At 42.9% G+C, this 17,610-nt stretch overlaps 1 protein-coding gene across 6 annotated transcripts in view; it reads left to right on the top strand.

Annotated features, from left to right (window-relative positions):
- The window catches only part of LOC121286718 (receptor-type tyrosine-protein phosphatase delta-like), a 471,126-nt gene that overhangs the window by 313,929 nt on the left and 139,587 nt on the right, over window positions 1–17,610 (top strand). For all 6 annotated transcript variants that reach the window (XM_041203736.1, XM_041203735.1, XM_041203734.1 and 3 more), the window contains 3 exons: window positions 4,953–5,258; window positions 9,332–9,525; window positions 14,765–14,882. In XM_041203736.1, the coding sequence (XP_041059670.1) occupies window positions 4,953–5,258; window positions 9,332–9,525; window positions 14,765–14,882 (618 nt within the window). The remainder of the gene's footprint in view (window positions 1–4,952; window positions 5,259–9,331; window positions 9,526–14,764; window positions 14,883–17,610) is intronic.

Below are 17,610 nucleotides of genomic sequence, written 5' to 3'. Positions count from 1 at the left end.
AGGAGACCACCCTGTCCTTGACCAATTGGATAGAAATTGGAAATTGGACTTTGAGAAGCAAATGGAAGTCTGCGTACTGAAAGGACACTGCCGTTTTGATCTGGGAAGAGGTTTAGCTAGTTTTACCAGAGGTCACAGGAAGGTTTTGGACTTTCACACCCTTAATCAGTAGTACCAGGTGAGTGCAGACTGAGGCAGGCCAGCTAAAAGGTGGTGGATGCCTGTCAAAATCACCCTATGATAACCATCCTGTTTGAAGCAGATTTACAGGTGACATCCTATATTGCAGGCTGCCTGTAGCCAGGTCCTAACCAAATACTCACCTTTCTCTAAGGTTATCTCAAGGCACTTAATGAAGAGGGGCATTTCCCAGATGTAAAAGGTCTACACAAATTTGTATTTTCCAATCAGCTACCGGTTTTCCTCCATATTTCCCTTCCTTAAGCAAAAAGAAGGAGAAATCTGGTGGTAGTGTTCTCCATGCCAAGCACCACTCCCACTCTTCATTCTGTGTAGACCTCCTCTTTCCCCACTCCAAAATTAAGTTTGTTGCTTGCTCCAAGAATGTACAGTGTATTTGAAATAATTTAAGATTTATGTTGTCCAGATAACCAAGGTTTTCTTCTCCAGCCAACTAAATTTCCTATTCTCCATTGTTAGCCCCTTCAAATGAATGAAAATTGTCTATGTGGCTGAGTTTCCAATCTTATTATCACCTGTAGATCTGTTTCAAGAGGTTAAATAATTGGATATCAATGATCAAAATGTCATGCCAGTAAGTAAATGATGCAGAACGAGCTTCATCTATGCAAAATAAAGTGGAGTTGCTCCAAATAAGCTATTTTACTCAATAAGCTGGAATACAATTGGAGGACTACTGAAGGCAGGCATCCTCTACTGTGGGCTAGTCTGTATGTTCAGGCTATTTTCTCATTCAGAGATGGTTAAAATCAGTAAGAGCTTCACCAGGCCCTGTTGAGTTCCTCCTGACGCTGATGGATGAATGAGTAAATCACAGGGGTTGGCATTCTGCTCCCACATGGCCTGTTCCACGGCAGCAAAGTGAAAATCCTGTCTAAACTGCTGCACTTGTCAAGTGTCTAATATTGACGAATTCAATCCCATCAGGTACTCCTTGCATTGTCTAACTAGTGATGCCACAATACATCCATCAGATCCAATATGTTGATACTCTCCGATTGCAGTGGTGAAAATCCACAATTTCGTTGTCTTCTTTTTCTGATCATAATATATTGCAATAATTTTCAACACTCAGCAATAAGAGTGTCACATCATCAGAACACAACACATTTCTCACATATTTAGAAATTTTGGCTGAGCTGTAAAATATTGAGATACCCATTGATATGATTGGAAATCACGTCCGACTTGGTAATCACCTTGGGGTATTAAGCCAATGTCATTTAATGAATTGTAATTGCCCCTTCTCCATATTGGTTGTTGTAAATTGTATAAATCCATGTCTATAATTTGTAATTATTTATTCCAATTATTATTCACTTAAACCTTTCTTAAGTCACTTACAGGGTAGGCTGTTATTGGCAGCTCCAAGACGTTAGCCAATGCTGTTCTTCAGCTTTCCGTCAGATATTTGCAAAGTGGCCAGGAGCGAATGAGAATATGCCTCCACACCCACTGGGCAAAATTTCAAAATCCGTCATTTTCAACAAAACAAATTTAAGTTTCAGAGGATCTTAACTGCTCAAAACAAACCCAATTAAATTTTGAAAGCTCAAAGATGGTGCACTTTGTCTGTCCCATCCAAAAGGAACAGATTCTGGAATATTCCATGTGGGTTTAGCGGAAGCTGCCGATCCCTGAGATCTAGAAGTCTTGGTCTGCTTACTGATCTTTGGCCAGTTATATACTGGGAGAGAAAGGGTAGGTTAAAAAGGCAATCATAGCATGCAAAGAAAGTCTTTAGTGTAAGAGCTTGAAGGAATGTCAGGTACGTACCATGAAAAATACTTTAATTTGAACTGGGCCTTAATTTCTCTATGTATTAAGTTTTTTTTCCCCTATGCATGGATCCAGGAGGTCCTGGAGTACTTTGTGGAGTTTATTTCTCTTGTTTTGTTTTGCTTTTTTTTTGGCCTGGGAGTGAGTACATCACCCAGCTCTGCCCACTTTATATATCCTCTTCATAAAATGTCTCAGACTCATTCTCAATCCAAACATTCACCACAAAGAATTATATTTCAAGACACCTTTGCACTGGGGTTCAGCGTATGAAAACTGTGATTGCTAGGCTGATAGCGAGATATTCCTGGATTGTTCTAGAATTAATTTGGTTTTCAATGCATTTGGTCTCTTCTCTCCACAACCTCAAGGATAAGACAAGGCATGTCTGACTGTGGGCTGCTGTATCACTGCACTGCCAGCAAGCTTTCTAGTTGACCTCTTATAATATTTGACCCAGCTCAGCCCAACTGAATACTTGCTGCTGGCTTCCAACTTCTGTGCAGCAAGTGGTATTAAATTACCCAGGGACCTATTGTTATTGCATCAATGAACAGCATGTTCACATTGGAATATTTACATCATAACCCGTCTTAGGCTCCTCTCCTGACATTCAGCTGGTTTCACATGTTATCCTGAGTTGGCACTTTTTAATTTGAGGCAGAGGTCAGCAAGATAACAACGCTGTATTAAAATCCTACCAAGGACTGTCAGGATTTGGTAATTAACATAGATACATGGCAGAGTTCCCAGGGACGGAGAGAGCTAAAGACCACTGCTCATTTTGATTTTTGTTTCCTTAGGCGAAGGGTCTAAGCTCAGACATTGTCAAGCATTAGAGGGTGAGAATAAAATGAATTAACCAGTAATAATTTGGCTGTTAAACCCCGTGGATGGAATAGGATAAATGATTGAGACAGAAGGTGTAAATAAGAGGAAAGACAGTGAGTAAATTAGAGCCTGGCAAACTTATGAGGAGGCAGAAACGTCACTGTGGGACAGAGCAGTGCCTGTGAAAGGTGGCAGTGGTGCCATCAGACAATAGAAAGATGAAATTGCAGTGGAGCGGGAGGTTAATTGGTTCATTTTTCTCAGGGAAAATGCGCAAAGTTTCTTTCACTGTTAGTCTGATCAACCTCATTGAAAACTAGTGGATTGCACCACAGTGGAGGCTGGTCTAGATTGAAGCGTTGTAGTCCCTTGGGGCTATAAGAAAGAAAATCATTCGTAGACAGATGGCCCTTTAAAGTTCTGTTTTATTTTATTACCTTGTCTAAGGCCTTTACTTTTACAACTACCTTGTGCTTAAATATCTCTGAGAATAGAAACTCAAAATTCTAAATTATTTTCGCCAGACCTGCTCAACTTCATGAAGCAAACACCTTAATTCTATATTTCAGTTCTGTGTCCATGTATTACTCTGAATTATTTTTCAGTGAATCCCTGGTGTACCACCATGGTGAATGCCATTCAAAAGCTGGCAACAATTAAATTACTGAATCAGACCTCGATATGTTGGTTGCTCAGGCAGTCCTGCAATCACTGCATAGTCAGGAATGACTTGTGTCCCAATTACTTTCACAATGCCCCCTGACCAGCTTGTGTCTCCAGGCCTCTGCTCATGACTTGCCTGGCTATAGTTCATTGACAGCATTAGGATCCTCCTGCTTCCTGCAAAAGAAATCTAATTGACAGGCAGGGACTATCTTGGCATACTTCAAACAAATGAAAGGGACCTGTGAAGAGACTTCAGTCTTAATAGAATTGCCATTGGGTCTCTCTTCCCCCATTCTGTTGCTCAACATCTGCCCAGTACCTGCCCTCTATGGGCCCTGGGACAAAAGCTAGCAAGTGACAGCAACTTACACCATTACAGTGAATCATGTGCCTTTGTTGGAATAGCAGAATGGGGAGTGCTATTTTGTGTCAGCACCCAGGTGCATTGAATGGTGTAGAGTAGACGGAACAAGTATGAAAGGATCAGATGTGTTGGAGCGCATACTTGTTAAAAATAATCCACTTTTCCATTATTAATTTAGATGGAGGATAATCAGACAAACTCCTTACCAGGCATGTGCTCATGCCTACTCTGTCTTCCAATGGTCACTGTGGTCAAAGCAACCAAGGCACCTGTGTGCAGACCCAGGAAAATCTCCCCGTTGGATCCTCCAATGTTAACAAAGCCTGCCCAGTTTTCAAATCTCAATCTCTGAGTTTAAAGTTAAACATTTACATCATCTTTGAAGGTACAGCAATTGTATATCAGCCATGCAGAACTAGTCCTATTACTGCTTTTATCAGTAAATGAGTCCAGCAATTCAATGACTTGGAGATAAAAATAGCTCCTTCCTAATACTAAAGGTCAACAGTTCACCTCAGAGCTGCCTGTCAGTCCAATCAGTCAGTCCCCCACCAACCCCACTGTTTCTTCTCTGCTGTACTATTAGTGGGAGTGCCTCATAATAGCCAAGTGTTTTAGGGAGAGAGCTGGGTGACTGGAAGAGAAGTTTCTTGCCTCCAGTTCGCCAAAGATCAAATGGAGTGGAGCTAGCTCTGCAGAGAGGCCTAACGGTCAGACTGTCCTGTTCTCCTGGTGCAGTGAGGCTGTGTAGAAGCGACTGTGTTTGGGGGAGGGTTTAAATTACATTTAATCTTTATTGGTAAAAAAACAGAATCTGAAATCAATCCAATAGCACTTCTACTTCAATTCCTTACCCAAATAAGATTATTTTACATTTGTTTTGATCATTCAAAAGACCTGAATCCTCCTTAAGACAGGATTGCTTTTGTTTAAACATCATACCAGGTTTTTTATTACTTTAGAGTCTTCTGTTGTTTTTTCTGTTTCGTCTCAGTTTTTTGGGGACCTTTTTCCTTTCGTTTTTATCATTTTTCTTTTTGTTTTATTGTTTTTCACCCTCTTCCCTCCCATTGTTTTTAATTCCTTCCTCTACCACACCTCCCTGCAATAGAACCATCATCCCCTCCTCAAAACGTAAAGTGCACCAGCCCCAGTTCCACCAGCATTCTGGTAAGTTGGTGGCCACCGCCGCCAGAGAGTCAAAATGGCGACCTGGCAAAGTACAGTATCAGGTACCAAACGGTGCAGGGAGAGGACAAGCAGCTCCATGAGGTGAACGACATTCCACCAACGACCACCCAGATGCGACTGGAGAGCTTGGCGAAATGGACGGAGTACCGGGTGACGGTAGTCGCGCACACGATGGTTGGACCAGGCCCGGAGAGCGCACCCATATTCATTCGCACGGATGAAGATGGTAAGTTCAGGCAACCATTCTGTCTACATTTCAATTGTTTGATATTAAGACCTAGTGGTCAATCAGCCTTCAAAGACATATCTTGCTTGGGCTTACTATTCAAATCCAGCAAAGTGTCGGTAACATTAATGGAAATGGCAACTCATGGACTTTTAAAGGAGTCATTTCTACTGAGGTTGCACATTAGAGCAAATCAGTCTTGTTGCTCATTTATCTTTCCCTCTAATTCCTGTGAATGATTCTCAGTAGCCTCTCTGATCAGAGGACTCTTTGTTCACTTCGTCATTTAGTTTCCTTTTCCTGGTGAGAATATTTTAAATTACATAATGAAATTGCCCCAGAAAGTGTATTTTCCATTTGTGGCCTTTTATTTATATGCATTCCTTATCGTTTATAGCAGGAGGAAAGGGTCTAAAAGGGCTGAGCATTTGGGCCATCTACCCAGAGGAGTAGGACAGCTCCAGGGAGTTACTGCTCCTTAAAATTACCTTTTGACCACATTTTCTTTTTGTCATCTGGCTTTGTATCACCTTTTTTTATTCATTCAAGGGACGTGGGTGTTGCTGGCTAGACCAGCATTTCTTGCCCATCCCTAATTGCCCTTGAGAAGGTGGTGGTGAGCTGTCTTCTTGAACCACTGCAGTCCATGTGGTGTAGGTACACCCACAGTGCTGTTAGGAAGGGAGTTCCAGTGCTAAGTGTCAAATTTTGTGAAACATCTTGGGATGTTTTACAATGATAACAGCTCTGTATAACATAACTTGTTGTAATTGAAGCTATCACATTACAATGCTTCAGAATGTCTTCTTTGTCCATGTCACATCTGAAACATGTGGTATTCCCCCCTCTAATGGGTTCTGTTTGTAGAATTGTTTCCTGGGGAGGCAGGGAAAGTGATGTCCATTGAAGTAAGGATTCAGTAAAGTAGGATGGGATGGAATGGGACCAACGATAGAATAATCAAACATGTACTCACCAGGATAGTCTGAAAAGAAGTTAGCAGAAATCTATGCAGAAAGTTCTGTCACAGTGGCGGTAGAAACCATTGGAGAAAGATACAGGATTATGGTGGAGTGTGAGTCAGTGGAATTAGTTTTGGATTATTCTATCAGAGAGCTGGTGCTGACAGGCTCAGCAGAAGTGCCGCCTTCTATTTGTAATTGTTATGGTTCTGATGGAGTGCTTTGATGGCCACTTCTCCCTTTGGACTTTGGAACCTTAAAGAATAGGAGTGAAAATAAGGTAAACTGAAATTGTTTAGCTGTTGCCAAACCATGTATTTGCAGCAACAAATGAACCATTGCACAACTTGCAATGCTGCACTTAACTAGACAAAAGTGAAACTGTGGTTTAGCCCAACAGGTAGCAGTAAACTTAACAAAAGCCATTTTGGGATAATGCCAGCTCAATTATCACAGTATATAATTACAAAGAGAGAATAATCAGAGAACAGATTGAAATAAAAACTTGAGGGGGAAATTATAAACCAGAGTAATAGCAAGAGACTCGTTGACATTTAGAACACTGCTATTGAATGATTATGTTCCATTTAAACAAACACAAACCTCAGTTTGTGTCTTCCTCTAACAAAACTCGTCCACCAGTTTAAATGTTGCCTGTTGAGTATCCACTTAAAATACATGAGAAAGAAAGTAGGCAATATCACGTCATCTTGTAATAGCCACAGAAACTTCTCATTTTTTCTGGAACTGGCTTCTTTTCAAAGAACCCATCTAGAATTTGCTGATTTGCTGCTGCACTTTGTAAGCCCAAAGAGTGCTGCAAGTAACAGGGAAATCTTCAACTTATGAAGGCACAACTAAAGGTCTCTCTCTGCCTTTAGGTCAACAAAAGACATTACTCAGTGCCTCATGATGGAGATAGTATTAATAAAGGCTCCATTATATATGGTGGATGCATTGCCAACAAGATCTGTGTGAAAGTCACATTCCTATAAGTCTTACCCAGTGTCATTGCCAAAAAAGTTTTGATTTGAAAGTGATTCACCTGACATATGCAGTTACTGAGATTCACAGATTTCCAGGGCATGCTGAAAGTTACATCCCACTAAGGTTCAATCGCAACAACGACAAAGATGGATTTTGCCAGCATTTCACTACTAGTTATATAGATCAAAATAAAACATAGATGGAATAAATGGATGGCTCCTCCAGAGGCCCATAATTCTAATCTTGTTTTTATTCCCGTTTTTTTTCACGTTTCCATTCGATGCTGCTGTACTTTCTCCTCCCAAGGAGGGAAGTGCTACCTGGATTCCAGCATCCCAGTATTCTGTCATTGCTTTTCAGTGTTCAGCTGATCACACAGGCTCTCATTGCCAGAAGGAAACTGAGATCTAGGGATGGAACAAGTTCATGTGGGCCAGAAAGGTCCTAGGTTTGATTCCTGTCTGGAATCACTTAGCTGTTCTCAGTTGGCATTGGATTGGGAAGGGGAAAGATCAGTAAAGGTCTTCATCCTGTTTGCCTGAATGTCTGGCAGGAGAGTCAGGTTTGGCTTTGATGGCCCTCGAGCATTCAAACAGCCTGCCAGTACTTACAGTTCATACGCAACAAATATGGGGAGACGGTGGCCTAGTGGTAATGTTCTGGACTAGTAGTCCAGAAGTCCAGGCTAATGCTCTGGAGATATGGTATCAAATCTCACAATGGCAGGTGGTGGAATTTAAATTCCATTAATCAAATCTGGAATTAAAAGCTAGTCTTAGTAATGGTGACCTTGAAACTATCACCGTTTGTAGTAAAAACCCATCTGGTTCACTAATGTCCTTTAGGGAAGGAAACCTGCCATCCTTACCTGGCCTGGCTTGCACATGATTCCAGACCTACAGCAATGTGGTTGCCTCTTAACTGGGCAACTCATTAGGGATGGGCAACAATTTTTTAAAAATTTGTTCATGGGATGTGGGTGTCACTGGCTAGGCCAGCATTTATTGCCCATCCCTGGTTGCCCTTGTTCAGAGGGCATTTTAAGAGTTAACCACATTGCTGTGGGCCTGGAATCACATGTAGGCCAGACCAGGTAAGGATGGCAGATTTCCTTCCCTAAAGGGCATTACTGAACCAGATGGGATTTTCAACAACGGTTTCATGATCATCACCAGACTTTTAATTCCAGATTTTCATTGAATTCAAATTTCACCATCTGCCGTGGTGCGATTTGAAACCGAGCCCCTAGAGCATTACCCTGGAATACCAGTCCAATGACAATACTGCGATGCTACTGCCTTCCCCCCATAATTAATAAATGCTGGCTTTGCCAGCAACGCCTACATCCCATGAAAGAATAAATAAAATAGTCAATTGGACCAAGTGTCAGAGAGTGGCTGATAACCATGACACCCAACTCCAGTTGCCCTCTTCACTACTGGAAAATTGGAGAAGAAAAATTAAAGAATATCTGATAAAAATAAAAGCAGATAAAGATATTATACCCAGTTATTAAAGACCCTCTGGTACCTGTTGTGGCTCAGTCAAAACTGCTTGCTAAAAGTAATCTGATTATCTCCAACTGAATTCCATATATTTATTTACATAGAGATCAAGGCCAATAGAAAATTATGATACATACTTAGTATTTGTTAGAAAGTTGTGCATCTTTATTCCAATTATTTCCACTTCTTACCGCTGTGCCTCCCTCTCCAACCAAGAGTGAATTACTGTTCTGTATTGAACTGACAAAATCTGCAGGTTGAACGTGGTTCTGTCCCATTTGCAGATCAACTGTAAAAGTTTATCTGTTGAGGCTAGATCTGGTTGCCTTCCATAATCAGATTTAGTTCTGCTGGTTCTGATGCTTCTCCTTTAATAAATCTGGTACTTGATTGGGAACTGGAGCATTGTATAATTGTGTGACAGAGGAAGACATGTAAGGAACACATTCACAAGGGCCTTTCTCAGGAGCTGTCTATTATTCCTGATTTATTTTGGAGTCTGAAAGACCCTTTGACCTATTGATAAGGTGGCAACTGACTCCAAAATTCTCTACAGTCATTTTATCTAAACTGAGACAGCATTTTTTCCTTTCTGATGCCCTACACATTATTCTTGCAGTGCCCAGTGCTCCGCCTCGTAAAGTGGAGGTTGCAGCATTAAACTCCACTGCTCTGAAGGTAATTTGGCGCTCTCCTGTCCCGAACAAGCAACATGGCCAGATTCGAGGCTATCAGGTGCACTACGTCGAAGTGGTGGATGGAGAGGCCAGGGGACAGCCACTGATAAAGGACGTCATGCTGGCCGATGCACAGGTGAGGAAGCAAAACTAAAACAGGATGGTGGTTGGTACAGCCATCCCAGTAACAATTGTAGGCTGATGGTACCGAATGCTAATGAGTCACAGGCGACTGAAACATTGACCATGTATATAATACAGAAAGAACAAGGGAAATAATCGACTGCGTTTGTAAAAGCTCTTCATTTCGATGTTGCCTGATATATTACCTAAAACTAATTCAAAATAAACCAGAAGTGAAATGAGGAGAAATTTGTTAACTGAACGAGTTGTTATGATCATGAATGTACAGCCTGGAAAATGATGGAAGCGGTTTCAATAATTTTGAATAGGAAATTGAATATATACTTAAAAAGGAAAAATTGCAGGGCTCTGGAGAAAGAACAGAGGCTGTGGGACAAATTGGGTAACTCTTTCAGAGAGGTGGCACGAAGGGACAAATGGGCTCCTTCTATGCTGTATGCTTTTGTTGGGGTGGATTTTGTACTTTTAGTGGTGAGGTGATTGGTGGGATCAGGCAAAGGCCTGTGCCATCTACAAGCATCAATGAGACAGAATACACTACTAACCAGAATAGATGATCCGTCCATACTAAAATCCTAAAGTAAAGGTCCAGCAACACATTAGTTATCAGATTGGATAACAGGAAATAGTTAATCCCAGTTAGCATCTAGTTAATAGAGAACATGTGTTAGAACCACTACCACCCCATCCTCTGACCACCCAACCCAGACCCAATGATCCAGTGCATTCTAGATAAGGGCATCCCTCTTTCCTTCCTTGTGCTTTTATCGACTTCAGTGATTATAACCTCAGTGGTGTCTGAATCAAAATATTGTACAATTAAGACCAATTCCAGAACTTGATCCTGTAATCCATGGCTACATGGCCAGGGCTGCTGTCCTTCAGATGAGACATTCAACCCGGACCCTGCCAGCCAACTGAAATGGGTGTAAAAGATCCCACGGTATTATTTGGAGAACAGGGAGTTCTCCAGCTATCCTAGTCAACCCTTCTCAACCAACACCAGTAAAATTAGATTAACTTGTCACTTATTTCATTGCTGCTTGATGAATCATCCTAAGCACAAGATGGCTGGTGTATTGCACTACAAAACAATAGTCACTGTACACCAAAGTAATTGATTGTACATGAAATGCTTTGAGATGTTACTGAGAGATGTCACTGGATAATTTATAAATCTTAAGTTTGTCTTTCTTCAATACTAGTCATGCTGACCTCTGACAGGACATTGCTCTGAACCCAGCAGGTAGTGTTACATGACACACAAACTCACACAATCTTATCCTAATAAGCCAGTGGCAATGTGCAAACTCCAGTAAAGCTGTATGATTCCAGTGCATATTCTAATGTCAAAGCATGTACAATGGATGATACCCTCCCCCAGATGATGCACATGGATGTTGTGTTTTTCCTTAAGTATATCAGAACAGACTCACCTGGAGTGGGGGGCTGTGGATGATGGGCTATATCAGTACAAATCATTAAATATGGCAGGGCAGGTTGAGAAAATGACTTAAAAGGCATGTTGGACCCTGGGCTTTATAAACACATAAATAAGAGCACAAAAGCAGGGAAGTTAGAATATTATGTCTAATTCTGGGCACCACACTTCAAGAAGGATGTGAAGGCTTTAGAGAGGGTGCAAAAAGATTTGCTATCATGGTTCCAGGGATGAGGAAGTTAAGTGGATAGATTGGAGAAGCTGGGATTGTGCTCCTTAGAGAAGAGACTGTTGAGAGGAGATTTGATTGTTCAAAATCATGAGGGGTCTGGACAGAACAGATCGGGAGAAACGGTTTCCATTGGCAGAAGGGTCGAGAACCAGAGAATACCAATTTAAGGTGATTGGTGAAACAACAAACAGTGACATGAGGAAAAACAATTTTATGCAGTGAGTGGTTAGGATCTGGAATCCACTGCCTGATGAAGGCAGATTCAATCAGTGCTTTCAAAGTGAAATTGGATAAACACCTGAAGAGAAAAATTTGCAAGGCTATCGGGATAGGGTAGGGAGCTAAATTGCTCAGGGAGAATTCAGGCACAGCCACGATTGGCCAAATGGCAGCATCCTGTATTGTGACCATTCTATGCATCTATCTGAAATCAGACCCACGCTATATTTTTTGGCATTGAAGAATTTATGTAAAGTTTAAGTTTTTTATTATTGTAGTTAGCACTCTCTTTCTTCAAGCATCATATATTGCTTAACTTAGCAGTGTAGTCAATTCCTGATAAATAACTACCTGATTTAACTTAAAACTCAAACAGGCCAAAATCCTCCAACTCACTGCTATTATAAAAAAATTCCAACGGGCCAAATGCCTTCCTATTTACTTCCATTGTATAGAATTTCAATGAACTAACCCATTTCTCGTTCATTCCTATCATGTAGAATTAAGTGGACCAAACCTTTATCCCGTTACTTCCATTGTATAGAATTTTGTGTTCTGAACCACTTTCGCTCCATTCATACAGAATTGCAGTGAAATTAACCCCTTTCCAATCACCATATGTTGTAAAATTTTTGATTTGAAGGCAATGCTTTGGTACAGAATTTTACTCTGTGCACACTATTAAATGGTCAGCATGCTAACTTCCAATCAATTGACTAAAAATCCCAACTACAGACACAATCTAATCACTTGTGTGTAATGTTGTTTGTGTGCAGTGTCTTTGCTTGTTTGGGTTAGATTTAATCACTAAATGAATGATTAAATGGACTCTGCTGCAACACTTGCAAATTGCTTATTCCTATCCTGGCTTTTTCAAAGTCCCAGTGTAGGGAATAGCACCTAGATCTACATTTGTTAGATAAGCACCTACTATGAAACACAGTTCGTTTCATTCAACCTCTGTCATACCTGCCCATTGAATTACAAAGAATGACATAGATCTACAGCACAGAAACAGGTCATTGGGCCTGACTGGTCTATGCTGGTATCTATGTTCCACAAGAGCCTCCTCCCATGTTAATTATCTCTTTTTATCCAGCAACCTCCCTATCCCTCTATTACCTTCTGCTTCACATATGCATCAAGCCTCCTATTAAAAGTGTTAATACTATCTGCTTCAGCCACTCCATGAGGCATTGTGGAAAGTTCCACACTCCTATCACTCTCTGTGCAAGGAGGTTACTCCTAAATCCTTTGTTTGACCTGTTAGTGACTAACTTACATTTATGTTGCCTCGTTCTTTCAAACCCCTTCACAATGTTAAAGACCACTGTCTTAATCTTCTCATTTCTGGAGAAAAGAGAACTCAGCCTGTTCAATCATGCTCACCAGTTGCATTCTCTCAACCCTTGCTAGCATCCTTGTAAATGGAGTCTGCTACAGTGTTGATGTAAGTAATGTTTTAAGAGTTCACATTTTCGGCCCACGATCTTGTGGGCCAGGAGAGGAAATCAGCTCATTTGGGCAGTGAGCTAAGCAGTTTCTTGGTGATTTTCCAGCCATTGAAAATAGTGGACGGAAGTCCAGGGGGCCTGCAGACCTCACCAGCCAAATTTGCCAGCAAGTTCCTGGCACACAAGGGGGAATTTTTGCACATAGGAGGTGAAATTGGTCTTGGCCACAGCATGAAATATGTGAATGAAAATTGGCTGTCTGTTTTACTCCCCTCCCGATTTTCTCTTGAAAAAGGGTGATTTGGCGAGGTGCGAAACCGGCCGATGATTTTCTGTTGCCCAATTTATGCTGTTGGTGAAGACCACCCCCAAAGGCATTGGAGAAGGAAGACCTTAACATTGCCTGTCTCTACTGAATTCCAGCCTGAGCCCCAGACAGGACCCCACACTGCTCTGACGCACTAGGCTGAGAAATTGGGTCGGTTTGGGTCAGGCCGGGAGTTAAACTCAGAAAGATTTGATCCCCAATCCACACCTGCCTCCAAGCCATTTCTGGTTTTAATTGATGCCTGAAGGTAGATGGCTTGTCAACCTGCTCCAAGAAGGCAGATTGGAACTTTAAGTATGATAACGAGGTTGTGATCCTACCAATGAGGCCACTGGTCAGCATGAGACCGACCACCCCCGCCCCACCCCCCTCAACCCCCAATTCCCCACCACCACCAGGGCCTCGATTTCTCACTCCCTATCTATCCCCCGATCTCCAAGTTCCAATAACCGTTAACCCCCTCCCCACAGCCAGCAATCTATCCCCCTGTCCTTTGAAATCCGATTTCCCCCACCTAAGGCATCTCAAACAACCCACCCCCCTCCCCATCCGTCTCAGATCCCCCCCTGCAGTTCTCTGATCACCACCCACACCCCAGAACCAAACCTCCGCCCCTCCCCAAGGATCAGCAGCCCAACTGATCAACGCCCCAGTCCTAGTCACCTCTCCGATCTTAAAAGAATTGCAGGTTCTCCATAACTTTCTGAGCAACCTCATTCCTGCAGGCCATAGAAGTAAACATTCCTCCCACTGTCTCACTGCTCCACCTTTATAATGGACATTGGGGCAACTTCCCCATCATGGGGCCTGGTCTATGTTGTGGATCTTGAGAGGTTCTGAGTCCTTTGAGCCTGATCCAAGCAAAGCCACCGTGAAACTCTTCCTTCATCTTCGATTCTTTTTGTTTATTTTTGTCTCTCTTTCTCTTGCCTTCCTCCTGTTGCTCAGTGGGAGACTGACGACACTGCAGAATATGTGAGTAAAGTGCCTGATTCTCTGTACTCTTCTGTCCTGCAGAATGCCATCTGTTGATGTTCAGAAATGCTACAAATATTGATTTTCTGAATTTACATAGCATGATACCCCAATTGCCATCTTTTTTTGCCATGCTTTTTGTTGCTGGCGTTTAATGGCAATATTTTCGACGTTTAAAATCTCTGGTCAAGAAATTCCCTCCCACTAGTATCACTCTGTAAGCCATATGTCTTTGTGGCTCTAAAGATGGAACCTCTAACCATGCAGGCCGGGGTACTGTGTGTCCAACTGGCATTGTGCCCGGTGACCTGCCAAGATCAGGGGAAAGGAGTTGAACTCTGAATGCCAGCCAAAGCCATCACCTGAAATGTCGAGTCATTTCAGCGGAACCTGAGAATCAATAATAGGATGAGCCTAGCCATGATTTCTGGGGTGGTGTCTGTGCAAAATGATTATTTTTTTGCATGTTTTATGGCCTTAAGTTTGAAAGTACTCGTTTTGTATATGCAACTGCTTAAATTCTTTGAATTTCACCAATTTAGTTTCCTAAAAATCAAAAAAAAAATGTGTTTCCAATGGTAGGAGATGATCATCTCTGGACTGCAGCCAGAAACAATGTATTCCATCACCGTGGCAGCCTACACAACAAAGGGTGATGGGGTACGCAGCAAGTCGAAGCTCGTGGTCACCAAAGGTTCAGGTCAGTCACCTGCCAGTGTTATTGCCTCTTTGATCCTATGCAGTTGAAGCAGTAAAGGCTAGTGCAGCTTCATTCCGCTTTCATTTATTGTCTTCTTTTCCAGTCATTTTCCTTTCTTCTGCATTTCTTGCTCATGCGAACGACCTATGAGCCTCATCTGCGAGTGCCGGCAGGTTATTCTCTTCTCCTACCGAGGGAAATTTTGCCTCGTCAGATCTCTGTAGATGCACTTTTCTGAGATGGGTCACTAGACAGTATTCAGGAACAGAAACTGATTTTACCCTCCCTATCCCCGAGGCTTTGAGGTCCTTTGTGGTGCTCCTAATGTTATCCTAGGTGACAGCAGCTAACTCAACACTCTGCATTTGAACCTGGGTTTGGTTCGACCATTCAGTGCCTTAACCAGTGAATGTATCATATTCACTAACTTACATTGTAAATGTTTACAGTAAACAGACATTTCTACAATTGTCTCAAGAGTTGTTGTTAAGCAGCATTATTAAAAAGCAAATTGAATTCAAGACATTGAGTCTAAGAGAAGATGAATGGATGAAAATCATGTTAGAGATTTTCAAGTTAGAGAAGGGAGGAATGGATAAAAGCAAAAAACTGAGGATGCTGGAAATCCAAAACAAAAACAAAAATACCTGGAAAAACTCAGCAAGTCTGGCAACATCTTGGAGAGGGACACAGTTAACGTTCCGAGTCCAAATGACCCTTCAACAGAACTAAGTAAAAATAGAAGAGAGGTGAAATTTAAGCTGGTTTAAGGGGAGGGTGGGACAAGTAGAGCTGGATAGATGACCAGTGATAGGAGGAGATAACCAAAAGATGTCATAGACAAAAGGACAAAGAGGTGTTGAAGGTGGTGATATTATCTAAAGATTGTGCTAATTAAGGGTAGAAAGCAGGACAAGCAAGGTACCGATAGCCCTAGTGGGGGTGGGGTGGGGTGAAGGAATCGAAAAAGGTTAAAAGGTAGAGATAAAACAATGGATGGAAATACATTTAACAATAATGGAAATAGGTGGGAAAAGAAAAATCTATATAAATTATTGGAAGAAAAAAGGGGGGGAATTGGAAAGGGGGTGGGGATGGAGGAGAGAGTTCATGATCTAAAATTGTTGAACTCAATATTCAGTCCTGAAGGCTGTAAAGTGCCTAGTTGGAAGATGAGGTGCTGTTCCTCCAGTTTGCATTGAGCTTCACTGTAACAATGCAGCAGGCCAAGGACGAACATGTGGGCATGAGAGCAGGGTAGAGTGTTGAAATGGCCAGCGACAGGGAGGTCTGGGTAATGCTTGCGGACAGACCGAAGGTGTTCTGCAAAGCGGTCACCCAGTCTGCGTTTAGTTTCTCCATTGTAGAGGAAACCGCATTGGGAGCAAAGAATGCAGTGGACTAAATTGAGGGAAGTGCAAGTGAAATGCTGCTTCACTTGAAAGGAGTGTTTGGACCCTTGGATGGTGAGGAGAGGGGAAGTAAAGGGGCAGATGTTGCACCTTCCGTGGTTGCATGGGAAGGTGCAGTGGGAGGGGGTTGAGGTGTTGGGGGTGATGGAGGAGTGGACCACGGTGACCCAGAGGGAACGATCCCTGGGGAATGTGGTCGGGGGGGTGAAGGGAAGGTGTGTTTGGTGGTGGCATCATGCTGGAGTTGGCGGAAATGGCGGAGGATGATCCTTTGAAGGCGGAGGCTGGTGGGGTGATAAGTGAGGACAAGGGGGACCCTATCATGTTTCTGGGAGGGAGAGGAAGGTGTGAGGGTGGATGCATGGGAGTTGGGCTGGACACGGTTGAGGGCCCTGTCAACCACCGTGGGTGGAAAACCTCGGATAAGGAAGAAGGAAGACATGTCAGAGGAACTGTTTTTGAAAGTAGCATCATCAGATCAGCGGTGTGTGAGAAGCTGTAGTCGATGTAGCTGTGGGAGTCGGTAGGCTTGTAATGGATATTGGTGGACAGTCTGTCACCAGAAATTGAGACCCCCAGAGCTACCTCGACTACAGCTCCTCACACCCCACTTCCTGTAAGGACTCCATCCCATTCTCTCAGTTCTTTCGCCTCCGTAGCATCTGTTCTGATGATGCCACTTTCAAAAACAGTTCCTCTGACATGTCTTCCTTCTTCCTTAACCAAGGTTTTCCACCCACGGAGGTTGAGAGGGCCCTCAACCGTGTCCGGCCCATCTCCCGCGCATCCGCCCTCAGACCTTCCTCTCCCTCCCAGAAACATGATAGGGTCCCCCTTGTCCTCACTTCTCACCCCATCAGCCTCTGCATTCAAAGGATCATCCTCCGCCATTTCCGCCAACGCCAGCACTTTGCCACCACCAAACACGTTTTCCCTTCACCCCCCCGGCGGCATTCCGCAGGGATCGTTCCTTCCGGGACACCCTGGTCCACTCCTCCATCACCCCCTACACCTCAACCCCATGCAACCACAGAAGGTGCAACACCTGCCCCTTTACTTCCCCTCTCCTCACCATCCAAGGGCCCAAACACTCCTTTCAAATGAAGCAGCATTTCACTTGCACTTCCCTCAATTTAGTCTACTGCATTTGTCGCTCCCAATACGGTTTCCTCTACATTGGTGAGACCAAATGCAGACTGGGTGACCACTTTGCAGAACACCTTCTGTCTGTCCGCAAGCATTAGCCAGACCTCCCTGTTGCTGGCCATTTCAACACTCCACCCTGCTCTCATGCCCACATGTCCGTCCTTGGCCTG

Source organism: Carcharodon carcharias, chromosome 14 (genome assembly GCF_017639515.1).
Source record: "Carcharodon carcharias isolate sCarCar2 chromosome 14, sCarCar2.pri, whole genome shotgun sequence".
Lineage (NCBI taxonomy): Eukaryota > Metazoa > Chordata > Chondrichthyes > Lamniformes > Lamnidae > Carcharodon > Carcharodon carcharias.
Note: the sequence above shows the minus strand (reverse complement) of the source record. Positions and strands in the feature narration are given on the sequence as shown.